Consider the following 16,639-nt stretch of genomic DNA (forward strand, 5'->3'; position numbering starts at 1 on the left):
AGACCAGCCTTGGCAACATAGCAAGAACCTGTCTCTACAAAAAAATAAAGAATAGGCCGGGCATGGTGGCTCACGCCTGTAATCCCAGCACTCTGGGAGGCCGAGGCGCGCAGATCACAAGGTCAGGAGATCGAGACCATCCTGGCTAACACGGTGAGACCCCGTCTCTATTAAAAATACAAAAAACTAGCCAGGCATGTTGGCAGGCGTCTGTAGTCCCAGCTACTCGGGAGGCTGAGGCAGGAGAATGGCGTGAACCCGGGAGGCAGAGCTTGCAGTGAGCAGAGATTGCACCACTGCACTCCAGCCTGGGTGACAGAGCGAGACTCCGTCTCAAAAAAAATAATAAAATAAAAAAACAAAATGAATAAATAAATAAAGAAAGAAACAATGAGCCAGGGGTGGTAGTGGGTGCCTATAATTCTGGCTGCTCGTGTGGCTGAGGTGGGAGGATCACTTAAACCCAGGAGATAGAGGCTGCAGTAAGCCATGATCATACCACTGCAAACCAGCCTGGGCAATAGGGCAAGACCCTGTCTTTAAAAAGAAAAAGTTTGCCAATTTTCTCTTTGACCCAAGGTGAGCACATTACAGTGATTACAAGCCTAGGAGTCCAGTCATTTGTACCATGTTACACAGGCAGGAGACAGAGGGTCTGGTAAACACCTCTGGGGCTGAACTCATGCAGATTTCACTCCACGCCACTACTGACTGCCCAGGGAGGTGTCAGCGCTCACCATGGATGATGTGGAGTCCAGGAGGCTCACGACTTTCATCTCGATCTCGTCCTCGCCAAAGCTCTTCAGTAGCTTCATAACCTCACTCAGCGTCAGCCACTTACAATCCACAAGCTGAATGGAGACAATATAATCTCCTTCCCGGGCTCCTGCCACCTGAAAAAGTATTGTTGAAAATAAGTCAACGTTTTGTTCACTCAAATCCTTGAATCAGTCCCCATTAACAAAACAGGTATTTGCGTAAGTTCGCATCAAGAAAGCAAAAATTCACTTTGGGTGGCTGAGACGGGTAGATCACTTGAGGTCAGTAGTTCAAGACCAGCCTGTACAACACGGTGAAACCCATCTCTACTAAAAATACAAAAATCAGCCAGGTGTGGTGGTGGGCACCTGTAGTCCTAGCTACTTGGGAGGCTGAGGCAGGAGAATTGCTTGAACCCAGGAGGCAGACATTGCAGTGAGCCGAGATCGTGCCACCGCCCTCCAGCCTGGGTGCAATTTAAAAAAAAAAAAAAAAAGCCAAAATTGGCCAGGCACAGTGGCTCACGCCTGTAATCCTAGCACTCTGGGAGGCCAAGGCAGACAGAATATTTGAGGCCAGGAGTTCGAGACCAGCCTGGCCAACATGGCAAAACCCCGTTTCTACTAAAAATACAAAAATTAGGCCGGGCCAGGTGGCTCACACTTGTAATCCCAGCACTTTGGGAGGCCGAGGTAGGCGGATCACAAGATCAGGAGATCAAAACCATCCTGGCTAACATGGTGAAACCCCGTCTCTACTAAAAACACACAAAAAATTAGCCAGGCATGGTGGCACGCACCTGTAATCCCAGCTACTCAGCAGCCTGAGGCAGGAGAATTACTTGAACCCAGGAGGTGGAGGTTGCAGTGAACCAAGATCGCGCCACTGCACTCCAGCCTGGGCGACAGAGTGAGACTGCGTCTCAAAAAACAAAAACAAAAATTAAAATCAGCCGAGTGTGGTGGCACGTGCCTGTAATCCCAGCTACTCAGGAAGCTGAGACAAGAGAATCACTTGAACCCAGGAAGCAGAAGCTGCAGTGAGCCCTGAGACTGCGCCACTGCACGATCGCGACTCACTGCAGCCTCCACCTCCCAACGTCTAAAAAAAACTAAAAACATAAAACAAACGAAAAAAAGACAGTAAAAATTAATCCTTTTCTTTTAGGGAATGTAGCACCCATGAGGCCTTTCACATCAAGTCAGGCCTTTGACATGGGTGAACCCACCCTAAATTCAATCACCCAGATATCTGTGTTTGCTGCCAACCAAGAAAAGCATGTGCTTACCGAGGCAGAGCAGTAAGGATCCAGGAAGTGAACCTGAACGGGGGCGTTCCCTCTCAAGGTGAACCCCAAGTCCCCTTCTTCTGCAGTGAAGCGGATGCTTCGAGGAGGCGTCCACCGCTTGTTAGCCGAAAACACAGATAAGGGGCCCTTTGGAAGAGAGCATCGTTAGGTGTAGGATTTGAAGGCTGGATCAGACGCTTGAAAGCTAAAGGGAATTTTGCCTGCTGTCCTTGAAGATCTCACTTGGCCTTGTTCAGGGACAAATGACACATCTGGGGGCATACATGCTACAGCAGTCATGCGAGAACCTGGAAAGCCATCTTCTCAAACATACCCAATATATTTTCAATAAAATTATCTTTTAGGCATTGTATTAATTATCTTTTTCTCTTTTTTTTGAGACATTGTCTCACTCTGTCGCCCAGGCTAGAGTGTGGTGGTGTGATCTCGGCTCACTGCAGCCTCCGCCTCCCGGGTTCAAGTAATTCTCCTGAGTAGCTGGAATTACAGGTGCGAACCACCATGCCCGGCTAATTTTTGTATTTTTAGCAGAGATGGGGTTTCACCATGTTGGCCAGGCTGGTCTCAAACTCCTGACCTCAGGTGATCCACCCGCCTTAGCCTCCCAAAGTGCTGGGATTAAAGGCGTGAGCCACCGCACCCAGCCAAAATTATCATAAATAAAATCTCTAATATAAAAAATGTAAGACCAGGCATGTCATGCCTGTAATCCTGAGCACTTTGTGTGACCAAGGCAGAAGGATCGCTTGAGGCCAGGGGTTTGAGACCAGCCTGGGCAACATAGTGGGAACCATTCTCTACTAAAAACATAAAAGAATTAGCCAGGCATGGTGGTGCACGCCTATGCTCCCATCTACTCAGGCTGCTGAGGCAGGAGGACTTCTTGAGCCCAGGAGTTCGAGGCTGCAGTGAACTATGATTGTGCCACTGCACTCCAGCCTGGGTGAAAACAGAGTTAGACCCTGTCTTAAAAAAAAAAAAAAAAAAAAAGGAAAAAAAATTTCAGGCCAGGTACAGTGGCTCATACCTGTAATCCCAGCCCTCTGGGATGCCTAGGCAGGAGGATGGTTTGAGCCCAGGAGTTTGAGACCAGCCTAGGCAAGACCCCATCTCTACAAGAAATGAAAATTAGTTGGACATGGTGGTGTGTACCTGCGGTCCCATCTACTAGGGTAGCTAAGGCAGGAGGATCGCTTGAGCCCAGAAGGTTCAGGCTGCAGTGAGCTATGATCATGCCACTGTAATCCAGCCTAGGTGACACAGTGAGACCATGTCTCTAAAAAAAACTAAAAAATATTTTTAAAAAATTTTAAATAGACAATACCTAAAAACTACCTTTAAAATATGCTATGGGGCCAGGCACAGTGGCTCAGGCCTGTAATCCCAGCACTTTGGGAGGCTGAGGTGAGCAGATCACTGGAGCCCAGGAGTTCAAGATCAGCCTGGCCAACATGGTGAAACCCCGTCTCTACTAAAAATACAAAATTAGCTAAGCATAGTGGCACAGGCCTGTAATCCCAACTACTCGGGAGGCTGAAGCTGGAGAATCACTTGAACCTGGGAGGCGGAGGCTGCAGTGAGCTGAGATCGCATCACTGCACTCCAGCCTGGGCAACAGAGCGAGACTCTGTGTCAAAAAACAAATAAATAAAAATAAATGAATAAAATAAAATATGCTATGGTCTGAATGTTTGTACCCTCCCAAAGTTTGTATATTAAAATATTAAAATTTTATTAATATTTATTAAAATTTAAAATGTATATTAAAATCATCAATGTAATTATTAGGAAGTGGGGCCTCTTGAGAGGTGATTCAGTCTTGGGGTGGAACCCTCAAGAATGGGATACATGCTTTTAAAACAGGCCCAAGGGAGCTCATCACCTTTTCTGTCATGAGGACACAGGTAGAAGGCCCCACCTACAAACCAGAACATGGGCCTTCAGCAGATACCGAATCTGCCCATACCTTGGTCTTGGACTTCCCAGCCTCCGGAACTAAGAAATATATTTCTGCTGTTCATAAGCCCCCCAGTTTGAGGCATTTTGTTATAGCAGCCCACATGGACTAAGACACCATACTCGCCAAAGTGAAGAGCTGTCCCCTTAGGTCATTTGAATGTAGAGAGCATTCAACATACCAGCTTCTGGAAGAAGTCCGTGACTGTCAGCTTGGAGAACTGGGGCAATATAATGTCAACCTCTTGCTCAGTTTTAGCTAGAATAGAGGATGAGAAATGGGAGGATAAACGTTTCTGTAATTGAAAGTGATCCTAATAGGCCAGTGTTGTGGCTCATGCCTGTAATTCCAGCACTTTGGGAGGCTGAGGCAGGTGGATCACTTGAGGCCAGAAGTTCAAGACCAGTCTAGCCAGCATGGTGAAACCCCATCTCTATTAAAAATACAAAAATTAGCCAGGTATGGTGGCAGGCGACTGTAGTCCGAGTTACTTGGGAGGCTGAGGCAGGAGAATCACTTGAACCTAGGAGGCAGAGGCTGCAGTGAGTTGAAGTCATGCCACTGCACTCCAGCCTGGGTGACAGAGTCAGACTCCGGGGGGGGGGGGAAAAGTGATCCTTGGGAAGGAGACAGTACAGAACTTTCTCTTAGTCACACATCCTTCCCCTCGGTTTAGACAAGTAGCAGAAGAAGATGGAACACAGCTCAACCCCCGACCTAGGGTGAACTGTACCTTCCATTTGGGTGCCTCCAGTGAGCCATGGGAGGTATAACTCCTTCCCGAGCTGGGACCAAGGAGTGATAACCAGACACACTCCCATGGGGTTTCCTGATACTTAAGGGGCTTAGTGGGCTTCTCTGGCACTCATAAAACCCTAATGAGGAGGCCAGGCACGGTGGCTAATGCTTGTAATCCCAGCACTTTGGGAGGCCACGGTGGGAGGATCATCTGAGGTCAAGAGTTCAAGACCAGCCTGGCCAACATGATGAAACCCCATCTCTACTAAAAATACAAAAAATTAGCCAGGCGTGGTGGCACGCGCCTATAGTCCCAGCTACTTGGGAGGCTGAGGCTTGAACCAGGGAGGCAGAGGTTGCAGTGAACTGAGATCATGCCACTGCACTCCAGCCTGGGTGAGACAAGAGCGAAATGACCTCTCAAAAACAAACAAACAAACAAAAAAACCTATTGAGAAGTCATCTATGTTTCAAGTGTTGTTGTTATGGAAGTTCCATGCCTCACTGGACACAGTCCTGGGATACTGTGCTTTCTGTTTTCATCTTTATTACTATTTTGAGACAGGGTGTCGCTCTGTCACCCAAGCTGGAGTGCAGTGGTGCGACCACAGCTCGCTTGCAGCTTGACCTCCTGGACTCAAATGATTCTCCTGCCTCAGCCTCCCAAGTAGCTGGAAGTATAGGTATGCACCACCACACCTGATGAATTTTTTTTTAAATTTTTTGTAGAGATGGGGTCTCACTATGTTGCCCAGGCTGGTCTCAAACTCCTGAGCTCAAGTAATCCTCCTGCCTCGGCCTCCCAAAGTGCTGAGATTACAGGTTTGAGCCACCGTGCTTGACCTTTTCATTATTAATGTGGTATGAGGATTTCCCAGTGAAAAGGAGGTTTGGCAAATCATGACCACTGACAGCTACATACCCCCACCAGCATCTTCACAGCCGGCTCGGACTACCCTTAACATAAGGCTAGTCAATTTCTAACAAAGGATCCCAGGGCAGGGTGATTCTACATGAGAACAAACAGCATAAAAAGTGTATCTAGGCCAGGTGTGGTGGCTTACCCTGGTAATCCCAGCACTTTGGGAGGCCAAGGCAGGTGGATCACTTGAGGTCAGGAGTTCGAGACCAGCCTGGCCAACATGGTGAAACCCCATCTCTACTAAAAATCCAAAAATTAGCTGGGTGTGGTGGTGGGTGCTTGTAATCCCAGCTACTCGGGAGGCTGAGGCAGAAGAATCACTTGAACCTGGGAAGCAGAGGTTGCAGTGAGCCAAGATCACGCCACTGCACTCCAGCCTGGGCAACAGAGCGAGACTCCATCTCAAAAAGAAAAGAGAACTCCAGGACAAAAGCAGCACCTCGGTCCCTGCCCTGTGCAGCCCTCCCTGTGCCAAGCACACAGCAAGGGCTTGCTCAACCCCCACAGGCCAAGCGTACTCTTTCCGCGGCACAGGCACCCCCACAGAGGGAACACAGTCTAGGTTACTCACTAACAACACTGGGGACGTCGATCAGGTTCAGCAGGTCATCATCCTCCTGGTGCTGGGCGTACGTGAGCCGGGAGCGTTCCTGTGCGGCACACAGCACCTTCTGTAGCACCTCAATGCTCCGCAGCTTCTTGCAGAGGCTGGCCTCCCGCACCGACTCCTCGTGATGAGCCATGGCTCTGCGCAGGTGGGACTTCCCTGCAGACGGAAGCCAGCACCCACGTGATTTGCAGATCCACCAAGCAGAGCATAAGGGCCCAAGGGGCAGCCCAAGAGGTTGGACGTTCTCTTTTCTAAAGGATCTGCCTGGATAGCTAGAGACTGTGATACCCTACCTTGTTTTAACCTGAGTGACTCTCTCCTAGCAGAGAGAGCCGGACAGACTCCATTTTAGTTTCTTCACTTGCAGCCCCCTTTATCCCCCTTAAGGGAATAACTAGTGTAAGCTGACTCCAAGCACATCCAGGAATGCAAACTGCTGATAAGATATTGAGGCAGGCTGTACCAGCAGCTCCTGGGGATGTGCTGAGTGGCAGGTACCTAAAGCCCCTGCATTTATCTCTTAGTGATAGTTTAAGCCCCTGCACCTGGAACTGTGTATTTTTTGTAACTGCTTCTATAACCAATTACTTTAACTTTTTGCCTATTCTGCTTCTGTAAAATTGCTTCAGTTAAACCCCCCTCCCCTATTTAGACCATAGTATAAAAGAAAATCTAGCCCCTTCTTCGGGCCCGAGAGAATTTCGAGCGTTAGCCGTCTCTCGGTCACCAGCTAATAAAGGACTCCTGAATTAGTCTCAAAGTGTGGCATTTCTCTATAACTCGCTTGGTTACAACAAGCCTTTTATTAAAATATTATTTTTTTCATTTTATATTTTATATTTAGAGACAGGGTCTCACTTTGTTTCGCATGCTGGAGTACAGTGGTGCAATCATGGCTTACTGCAGCCTCAAACTCCTGGGCTCAACTGAACCTCCCTCTTCTGACTCTTGAGCAGCTGGGACCACAGGCATGCACCACCACACTTGGATAATGTTTTCATTATCATCATCATTTCATTATCATTGCTATGTTGCCCAGGCTGGTCTCAAACTCCTGGCCTCAGGCAATCCGCCTGCCTTAGCCTCCCAGACTGCTGGGATGACAGGCGTGAGTCACCGCGCCCAGCCCAAGCCTCCCTTCAATGCGTATGTAATAAGCTCACTTGTGTCCATAAGATGTTCACTCAACAAATATTTACCAAATGTGCTGGGCACTAGAGATAAAGCAACGAGTAAACAAACTGCCCCCACATTCATAGAGTTTACATGTAGTGGTTGAAGACAGATAACTAACAAGACAAGAAATATGTAATGGATGGGGTGGTGATGAGGTTATAGGGAAAAATAAAGCAGGGTAAGCAGAGATGGTAAGAGAAGACTGGGAATGGGGTTGTCCTATGATGGGTGACCGAGAAAGGCTTTTTTTTTTTTCTTTCTTGAGACAGAGTCTTGCTCTGTCACCCAGGCTGGAATGCAGTGGCACGACCTCGGCTCACTGCAACCTCCACCTCCCAGGTTCAAGCAATTCTCCCACCTCAGCCTCCCAAGTAGCTGGAACTACAGGCATACACCACCACATCTGGCTAAGTTTTTGTATTTTTGGTAGAGACGGGGTTTCTCCATGTTGCCCAGGCTGGTCTCAAACTCCTGACTTCAAGCCATTCTCCCACCTCTGCCTCCCAAAGTGCTGGGATTGCAGGTGTGAGCCACCACACCCGGCCAAGGAAAGCTTTGTGATATGGTCCTTTTTGAGCAGAGCCCTGATTGATGTGAAAGAGCAGCAGGTGCGAGGGCCCTGGGACAGGGGCACGTGCAGGTGTTCTAGGGCAAGGAGGAGCTAGGGTGTGCCTGGAGGCAGGGAGGGTGGGAGAGAACGAGTGCAGGGAAGAAGGAGCCAGGCCAGATCATGGCGGACCTCACGCGTGTGAGATGAGGGCTCTCGCTCCTGTTCTGCGTGAGACAGGAGCCCACTGGAGTGAGAGCAGGGGACTGATGTGATCTGACCTGCATGACCAGGCTCTGAAGGGGCAGCAGGAAAACCAGCTATGAGCAGGGCAAGCCACGTGACCTCTCTGGGTCTCAGTTTCCTCAGCTGTAAAATGGGGATGCCACGAGACGCACCTCATAGTGTTGTGTGGGGTTTAAGTGAGTGAATGTTTGTTAAATAAGCACTGTACACATGTGGCTTCCACCAGGGCAGCAGGATTAAAGTGGCCAGATTTGAGATGTGTTTTCTAAGTACAGCCAAAGGGATTTGCTAATCAAATGTAGGGTGAGAAAGTAAGACAAGAGGTTAGGTGTGGTGGCTCATGCCTGTAAACCCAGCACTTTGGGAGACAGAGGCAGGAGGATCGCTGGAGGCCAGGAGTTCAAAACCAGCCTGGGCAACATAGTGAGACCGCATCTCTACAAAAACCTTTTTACAATATTAGCCGGGCGTGGTGGTGCATGCCTGTAGTCCCAGCTACTCAGGAGGCTGAGGCAGGAAGATCACTTGAAGCCAGGAGTTCGAGCCTGCACTGAGCTGTGATTGCACTACTGCACTGAAGCCTGGGGGACAGCAAGATGCTGTCAAAGAAAGCAAATGAAAGAAAAGGAAAGAGGAAAGGAGGGAGGACGGGTAGATGGGGAGGAGAGAGAGAGAGAAAGGAAAGAAGGAAAGAATAAAGGAGAGAGGAGAGGAAAGGGAGAGAAAAGGAAAGCAACAAGGAACAAGGAAAGGAGAGGAGAGGGGAGGGGAGGAGGGGCGAGGGGAAGGGTGAGAGGAGGAGAGGAAGGAGGGGAGGGGAGGAAAGGGAGGATCAGAGGAGATGAGGGGAGAAGAGAGGAGGGGACAGAAGGGGAGCAGAGGATAATGGGAGGGAAGAGGAGAGGAGAGAACGGGAGAGGAGGGGAAGGGAGGGGAGCAGAGGGGAGGAGAGGGGAGGAGAGAAGAGGGGAGGGGAGGGGAAAGAGGAGGAAAGAAAAGAAGAGTGGAGAGTGAGTCCAAGGTTTCTGGCCTGAGCACCTAGAGGGGTGGGAGTTGCCATCACTGAGACGGAGAAGCTGCGTATGTGTGCATGGGTGGTGCGCAGAGGGGCAGGTTAGGGTGGTGGAGGTGAGGTCTGCACATGGGAAGAGATATTCACACTGAGACATGGCAGAGACCAAACCAGGACACTGCATTACCAGTCATTAGGTGTTCTTGGTAATTCAGCCATGCATAAGGAAATCAACAAACGTCTCCTTCCCTGTTAGCATGATACATGCCACCCTGTGGACCCGAAGGGAGATGGTTAAAGTCCTGGCTCCACAGTGGGAGGCCTGGGTGCTATGGAATCCATGAGAACACAGCCTGGGAAGCCCTCTGAGGCTCCGGACTGCGCCTCATGACTTCTGAACCCAAAGTGGCCACGAAGACTCGGAACACCCCCCTCTCCCGGGCCCTCTTCAGGGACCTCTCTGTGGCTGTCTGTGAGCAGGACCAGCTGGGCACCAAGTGGGGCCCACATCTGGGTGCAGGGGGACACGCACCCAGCTGTCGGCGCTGCTGATCATTCTTCAGTGTGGCCAAGGGTGTCAGCCCCTCTGGCATGTGGTCGTAGAGCTGGGACAGGCACTTCTCCTGGTGGTCCAGATCCGTGCCTGGCTTCACTGCAAAGAGAACCACAGGTAAAATCCCCTCTCATGGACCTGGCCACAGACCCACGTAGAGATTTCTCTTTCTACCACGTCTCCAGCTTCCTTTTTTCTGTAGTTTCACAAGGCATTTGGGATCATGGGTCTCCTTTCTGCCCCCAGACACACCCCAGGCAGTCTGACCCTCAAGCTTTTTTTTTCTTTGAGACGGTCTCACTCTGTCACCAGGCTGGAGTACAATGGCACAATCATAGTTCACTGCCGCCTTGAACTCCTGGGCTCAAGTGATCCTCCCACCTCAGCCTCCTGAGTAGTTAGGACTACAGACATGCACCACCACACGCCAGGCTAATTTTTAAATTTTTTTGTAAAGACAAGGTCTTGCTACATTGCCCAGGCTGGTCTCAAACCCCTGGGTTCAAACGATCCTCCTGCCTTAGCCTCCCAAAGTGCTGGGATCAAATGTGTGAGCCACTATGCCTGGCTACCCCAAAGCTCTTGCTCACTGGGACCAGTCACACTCCAGAGGTTCAAAATTTTTTTTTTTTTTTTTTTGTGAGATGGAGTTTTGCTCTGTCACCCAGGCTTGGGTGCAGTGGTGTGATCTTGGCTCACTGCAACCTCCACCTCCCGGGTTCAAGCGATTCTCCTGCCTCAGCCTCCCGAGTAGCTGGGATTACAGGCACATGCCACCATGCCCGGCTAATTTTTGTATTTTTAGTAGAGATAGGGTTTCAGCATCTTGGCCAGGCTGGTCCTGACCTCGTGATCCACCCATTTCGGCCTCCCAAACTGCTGGGATTATAGGCGTGGGCCACCACACCCGGCAAGGTTCATAATTTGACCCTAAGCCCCCACATGCTACCTCCTCCAACTCACCCACCACACAGAACCTCCTGGCAGAGCCCAGACCCTGTCATGCCCGGCCTGCACCCCTCTGCGGGCCTGCACACCTGCAGCAGAGCCCCTTCCTGCTTCAACCACACCCTTCGTGGAGCGTATCCTGCTCTCAAACCTCACAAAACCACTCTCCACTTCCCCAGCACCCTCCGCCTCTGTTCTGTGCTCAGACACTTTACTCCCTCTAGGCTGACCCTTCCCTCCTGTGCAGATGGAAAAGCTGAACTCAAATGTCACTGCCTCTAAGAAGCCATCCATGACTGCACCATGGAGTCCACCTGCTGCTGCATTTGTGTCTCTACAGCAATCACCGAGGCACTATATGGTATTTCTATTTGTTTCCATATCTTGTCTCACCTAATAGACTATATAGTACTAGGAGTGGCGGCTCACACTTTCAGAGAACCTACAGTATATAAAGCATTATTGAGCTTTGTGTACAGGCCCTTCGTTTTCGTTTTCATGACAGCCTGTGAGGCAGGTTCTCTCCATATACCCATTTTGCAGATGAGAAAATCGAGGCAGAGGACAGCTAAGTAACTTGCCCAAGGTAAAACAGCTCATTCATGGCAGAGCTGAGATATGAACCCAGGAAGTCTGGCTCCAGAGGCTGTCTTTTTAATTCCTTGGGAGGCTGCCTGGATTAGTACTCATTAGATCAAAAATCCCTGGCCAGGCACCATGGCTCATGCCTGTAATCCCAACACTTTGGGGAGGCCAAGGCAGGACAATTGCTTGAGGCCAGGAGTTTGAAACCAACTTAGGCAACATAGTGAGACTCCATCTCTACAAAAAAAAATTTTTTTTAAATTAACTGGTGTAGTGGCATGTGCCTGTAGTCCCAGCTATTTGGGAGGCTGAACTGGGAGGATCGCTTGAGCCCAGGAGTTCAAGAAGGCAGTGAGCCATGATCATACCACTGCACTCCAGCCCCATCTCTAACAATAAAATAAAATAAATAAAATAATAAAATAAAATAAAATTCCGATCATCACAGATTTTTTTTTGCATTAATTTTTATTTTATTATTATTAGTTTTTTTGAGATGGAGTCTTGCTCTGTCACCCAGGCTGGAGTGCCGTGGCACAATCTCGGCTCACTGCAACCTCCACCTCCCTGGCTCAAGCCATTCTCCTGCCTCAGTCACCCGAGTGGCTAGGATTAGAGGCACGCGCCATGCCCTGCTAATTTTTGTATTTTTAGTAGAGACAGGGTTTCACCATGTTGGCCAGGCTGGTCTCAAACTCCTGACCTCAAATGATCTGCCTGCCTTGGCCTCCCAAAGTGCTGGGATTACAGGCATGAGACACAGCACCTGGCCTGCATTAATTTTGATTCTTTTAAAATATTACCTTAAAATGTTACTTATCTTGATGCCAGCATTTTTGGCCTTCCCTTAGATTCTAGATTCCAGGTGAAAATTCATCCTCTTGCACCCAGGCAGAATTAAAGGTGCCTCTTCTTCCTCTCTCTAAAGAAGCTTATAACCCCTAACCCCACCATGGCCTGTGCGGCAGCTGCCTCAGTCATGGGTCACTCCCATCCTCTGCCTTCAGCCTGTGAGCATCTCCAGGGAAGGCAGTTAGTTCTCACTCAGCTCAGAATCGCCCCTGGGGCTGCTGGACGACAGCCCTCACCAAACTCCCGAACCCCCCAGGCCTTACCCTGGTGGTCGATGAGGAGGATGGCAGTGAAGTAGTGGGCCAGGGCCGCGTAGTGGTGGGCCTTCACGCAGGCTAAGCTGGTCCAGGAGTAGGGGATGTTCTCTTTCACTGGCGCCTGGCTCATGGCTGCGTGCAGCTGTTGGTAGACCTCTCCCACCTGAAATAGAAGGGACACTGGGAAGGGGCAGCCCGGCACAAGGGCCCTCATGAACCCATTTGCAGAGAAAGAGCCCTTTCTTCTTCCCATGCAACAGCCCCTGCCAGGGGCTGCTTCAGAATCTGGGAGCAACTCCAAGAGACCCCTCATTCTGTCATTGTCACAGTTAACAGGGGGATCAGGTTGCTGTCATTATGCTGGTTTTTAGGTTAAGCTGCAGATGGAATCAGTGATCCGTATCTGAAACACCAACACTTGCCAAGAAAACTCAAGCCAGCAGTACTGGCCGGAGCTGGCACAATGCCCAGGTCACAGGCAAGCTCCCATGGGAAGGCCCCGCTACTTCCAGTGCTCCTGTGCCAGCATCTCCTGCCCACTCCCCAAAGTCACAGGGACCAGGGAGTCCTACCTTGGCAGCCTCCTGAGCCACCTTCACCAGCATGAAGAATTCATTCCGGATCCCAGGAAGGCTGATTTTCTCAAACACGCTTTCTTGGGCTTGCGCAAGCATCATTTTGACGAGCACGCTGAGCATGGCAGGGCTCATGTCGTAACTTGGAGTATGGGTAAATGTGTCTTTCAGGTAATTTAAAACCCCTAAAAGTGGAAAATGTTTTGCCCATTAGTTCGGGTTCATATTCACTTCATCACGTTGCTGTAGAGAAAGATAGGAGGCCGGGTGCGGTGGCTCATGCCCATAATCCCAACACTTTGGGAGGCCGAAGCGAGCAGATCACTTGTGTCAGGAATTCAAGACCAGCGTGGGCAACATGGTGAAACCCTGTCTCTACAAAAAATACAAAAATTAGCCGGGTGTGATGGCGTGCGACTATAGTCTCAGCTCCTCTGGAGGCTGAGGCAGGAGGATTGCTTAAGCCCAGGAGGCAGAGGTTGCAGTGAGCTGAGATCTCACTACTGCACTCCAGCCTGGGTGACAGAGCAAGACTCTGTCTCAAAAAAAAAAAAAAAAAAAAAGGAAAGATAGGAGAAAAAAAAAGAACCAGTGTCCTACAACATATTAAAAAATTTGATTCTCAATTATATGGTCCAGCAATTCCACTCCTATGATATATATCCCCAAACAACTGAAAGTGGGGGCTTAAATGACACTTGAACACCCGTGTTAATAGCAACATTATTCACAAGAGCTGAAAAGTGGAAACCACCCAGATATCCATGAGCAGATGAATGATTAAACACAATGTGGCCTATCCATACAATGGAATATTTTTCAGCCTTAAAAAGGAATGAAATTCTGACACATGGTACAGTGTAAATAAGGACATTATGCTAAGTGAAACAAGCCAGTCACAAAAGGACCAATATTGTAGGATTCCGTTTAGATAAGGTACCCAGAATAGTCAAATTCACAGAAATAGACAGGAGAATAGAGGTTAGCTGGGGCTGGAAAAGGTGGCAATGGGAAGTTATTGCTTAACTGAGTACAGAGCTTTGCTTTGGATGATGAAAAAGTTCCGGAGATAGCTGGGCACAGGGGCTGCTGCCTGTAATCCCAGCTACAAGGGAGGCTGAGGTGGGAGGGTTGCTTGACATTAAGAGTTCAAGACCAGCCTGGGCAACGTACTGAGACCCCTGTCTCTTAAAAATATATACTTTTTAAAAATGTATTTATTTTATTTATTTTTGAGACAAGATCACTCTCTGTTGCCCAGACTGGAGTGCAGTGGCACAATCATGGCTCGCTGCAGCCTCAAACTCCTGGGCTCAAGCAGTCCTCCCACCTCAGTCTCCTGAAGAGCTGGGACTACAGCCATGAGCCACCCTACATCAAGCTAATTTAAAAATTTTTTGTACAGATGGGGTGTCCCTGTGTTGCTCAGACTGGTCTCCACTCTTGGATTCAAGTGATCCTCCTGACTCAGCCTCCCAAAGTGCTGAGATTACAGGTGTGAGCCACCTTGCCTAACCAACAAAAAAAGTTTTTAACTTCTGGAGATGTTTAGTGGTAATGGCTGCGCAACACTATGAATGTACAAATGCACTTAATGCCATTGAACTGCACACTTAAAAATGGTTAAAATGTGCTTCTGGTTGGCAGGATAATTTTAAAATTTTTTAAATTGAAGATAATCATTAAAATGGTAATTTTATGTTCTGTGTTATTTTACTATAATAAAAAAACTGGTTAAAATAGTATATTTTAAGTTATATATGTGTATTTTAACACTATTTATTTATAAATAAACACCCAGGCTGGAGTGCAGTGGCATGATTTCAGCTCACTGCAACCTCTGCCTCCCAGGTTCAAGCGATCCTCCTGCCTCAGCCTCCCAAGTAGCAGGGATTACAGGTGTCCACCACCACACCCAGCTAATTTTTGTATTTTTAGTACAGACGGGGTTTCACCATGTTGGCCAGGCTGGTCTCGAACTCCTGACCTCAGGTGATCTGCCTGCCTCGGCCACCGAAAGTGCTGGGATAACAGGCGTGAGCCACCCCACCCAGCCTTTTAACCCAATTTTTAAAAATTGGATTATCTTCCAAAACACATCTCTATTGAGTAGAGAAACCAGCCTGCTCCCCACAACTCCTGTGTCACCTGGGACAAAATTCCATCACGACAGGTATGGAGATGCAAGCAGAGAGCAGGCAGAAGGACTAAGGGGCTCACAGGGGGCCAGGCTCACACATAAGATCTGAGTCATTCAGCAGTCCAGGGCTTTTCCCCTGGACCTCAAGAAAGATCTATTCTGGCCAGGCGCGGTGGCTCATGCCTCTAATCCCAGCACTTTGGGAGGCCGAGGTGGGCGGATCACCTGAGGTCAGGAGTTCAAGACCAGCCTGGCCAACATGGCAAAAGCCCATCTCTACCAAAAATACAAAATTAGCTGGGTGTGGTGGTGCATGCCTATAATCCCAGCTACTCCAGAGGCTGAGGCAGGAGAATCACTTGAACCCGGGAAGCAGAGGCTGCAGTGAGCCGAGATCTCGCCACTGCACTCCAGCCTGGGCGACAGAGTGAGATTCTGTCTCAAAAACAAAACAAAAAAAAAAAAACCTCAATCCGTCTGCTCCAATGGAAATTTTCATGCTGCAGCCTTCCTCTGACTTCTTTATAGTTTAGAAAATTAACTGTCCAAAGCGCTAACTGACAATCAATCTGGAACTGAAATAGAATCTCTCATATGAATCCCATCCAACTGGTTCCTCTGGTTTTGTTGCTGAGCAAAAAAAAAAAAAAAAAAAAAGCCCTGCCCTGCGGAGGGATGGCACCTGCTGTTTTGAGCTGCGAGCTCCATGGGGGTTCCCTCACACTCCCCACTGTTCTCCTACTTGCTTCATTTCGTCTATAGTTTGTCTCCATTGATATAACCTCAGAGACAGGACACAGAGTGCCTGCCTAAGATTCCTCAGAAAGATGAGTCCAGGAAAAAGATTTACAGCAAAAGAAATCAACTCATACTTGGAATCTTAGCATATCGCTTCATCCCGATAGACCAATCTTTTATTTTTTTAATTAATTAATTATTTTTTGAGACAGGGTCTTGCTCTGTCACCCAGGCTGGAGTGCAATGGCGCGATCTTGGCTTACCACAACCTCGGCTGATCCTTCTATCTCAGCCTCCCAAGTAGCTGAGACTACAGGCATGCACCACCAGGCCCAGCTAACTTTCGTACTTTTTGTAGAGATGGAGTTTCGCCTTGTTGCCCAGGCTGATCTCAAATTCCTGGGCTCCAGCAATCCACCCACCTCAGCCTCCTAAAGTGCTGGGATTACAGGCATGAGCCACCATGCCCGGCCTATTTCATTAATTAAAAAAAAAAAATTCTTTTTAGGGACGGAGTCTTACTCTGTCACCCAGGGTAGAGTACAGTGGTGCAATCATAGCTCACTGCAGCCTCAAACTCCTGGGCTTAAGTGATCTTCCCGTCTTAGCCACTGGAGTAGCTGGAACTACGGGCATACACCACCACGCCTGGCTAATTTTTAAATATTTTGTAGAGATGGGGTCCTCCTGTGTGGCCCAGGCTGGTAGGACCAAT

General features: G+C 48.9%; 1 protein-coding gene across 1 annotated transcript in view; it reads right to left on the bottom strand.

Annotated features, from left to right (window-relative positions):
• Positions 1-16,639, bottom strand: part of RHPN2 (rhophilin Rho GTPase binding protein 2) — an 84,629-nt gene that overhangs the window by 9,102 nt on the left and 58,888 nt on the right. Inside the window, exons 8-14 of the mRNA XM_031003940.2 lie at positions 13,044-13,231; positions 12,478-12,634; positions 9,809-9,928; positions 6,257-6,451; positions 4,207-4,283; positions 2,048-2,194; positions 738-893 (exon numbers count right to left, since the gene is read on the bottom strand). Coding sequence (XP_030859800.1) covers positions 738-893; positions 2,048-2,194; positions 4,207-4,283; positions 6,257-6,451; positions 9,809-9,928; positions 12,478-12,634; positions 13,044-13,231 — 1,040 coding nt within the window. The remainder of the gene's footprint in view (positions 1-737; positions 894-2,047; positions 2,195-4,206; positions 4,284-6,256; positions 6,452-9,808; positions 9,929-12,477; positions 12,635-13,043; positions 13,232-16,639) is intronic.

This window comes from Gorilla gorilla, chromosome 20 (genome assembly GCF_029281585.2).
Source record: "Gorilla gorilla gorilla isolate KB3781 chromosome 20, NHGRI_mGorGor1-v2.1_pri, whole genome shotgun sequence".
NCBI lineage: Eukaryota > Metazoa > Chordata > Mammalia > Primates > Hominidae > Gorilla > Gorilla gorilla.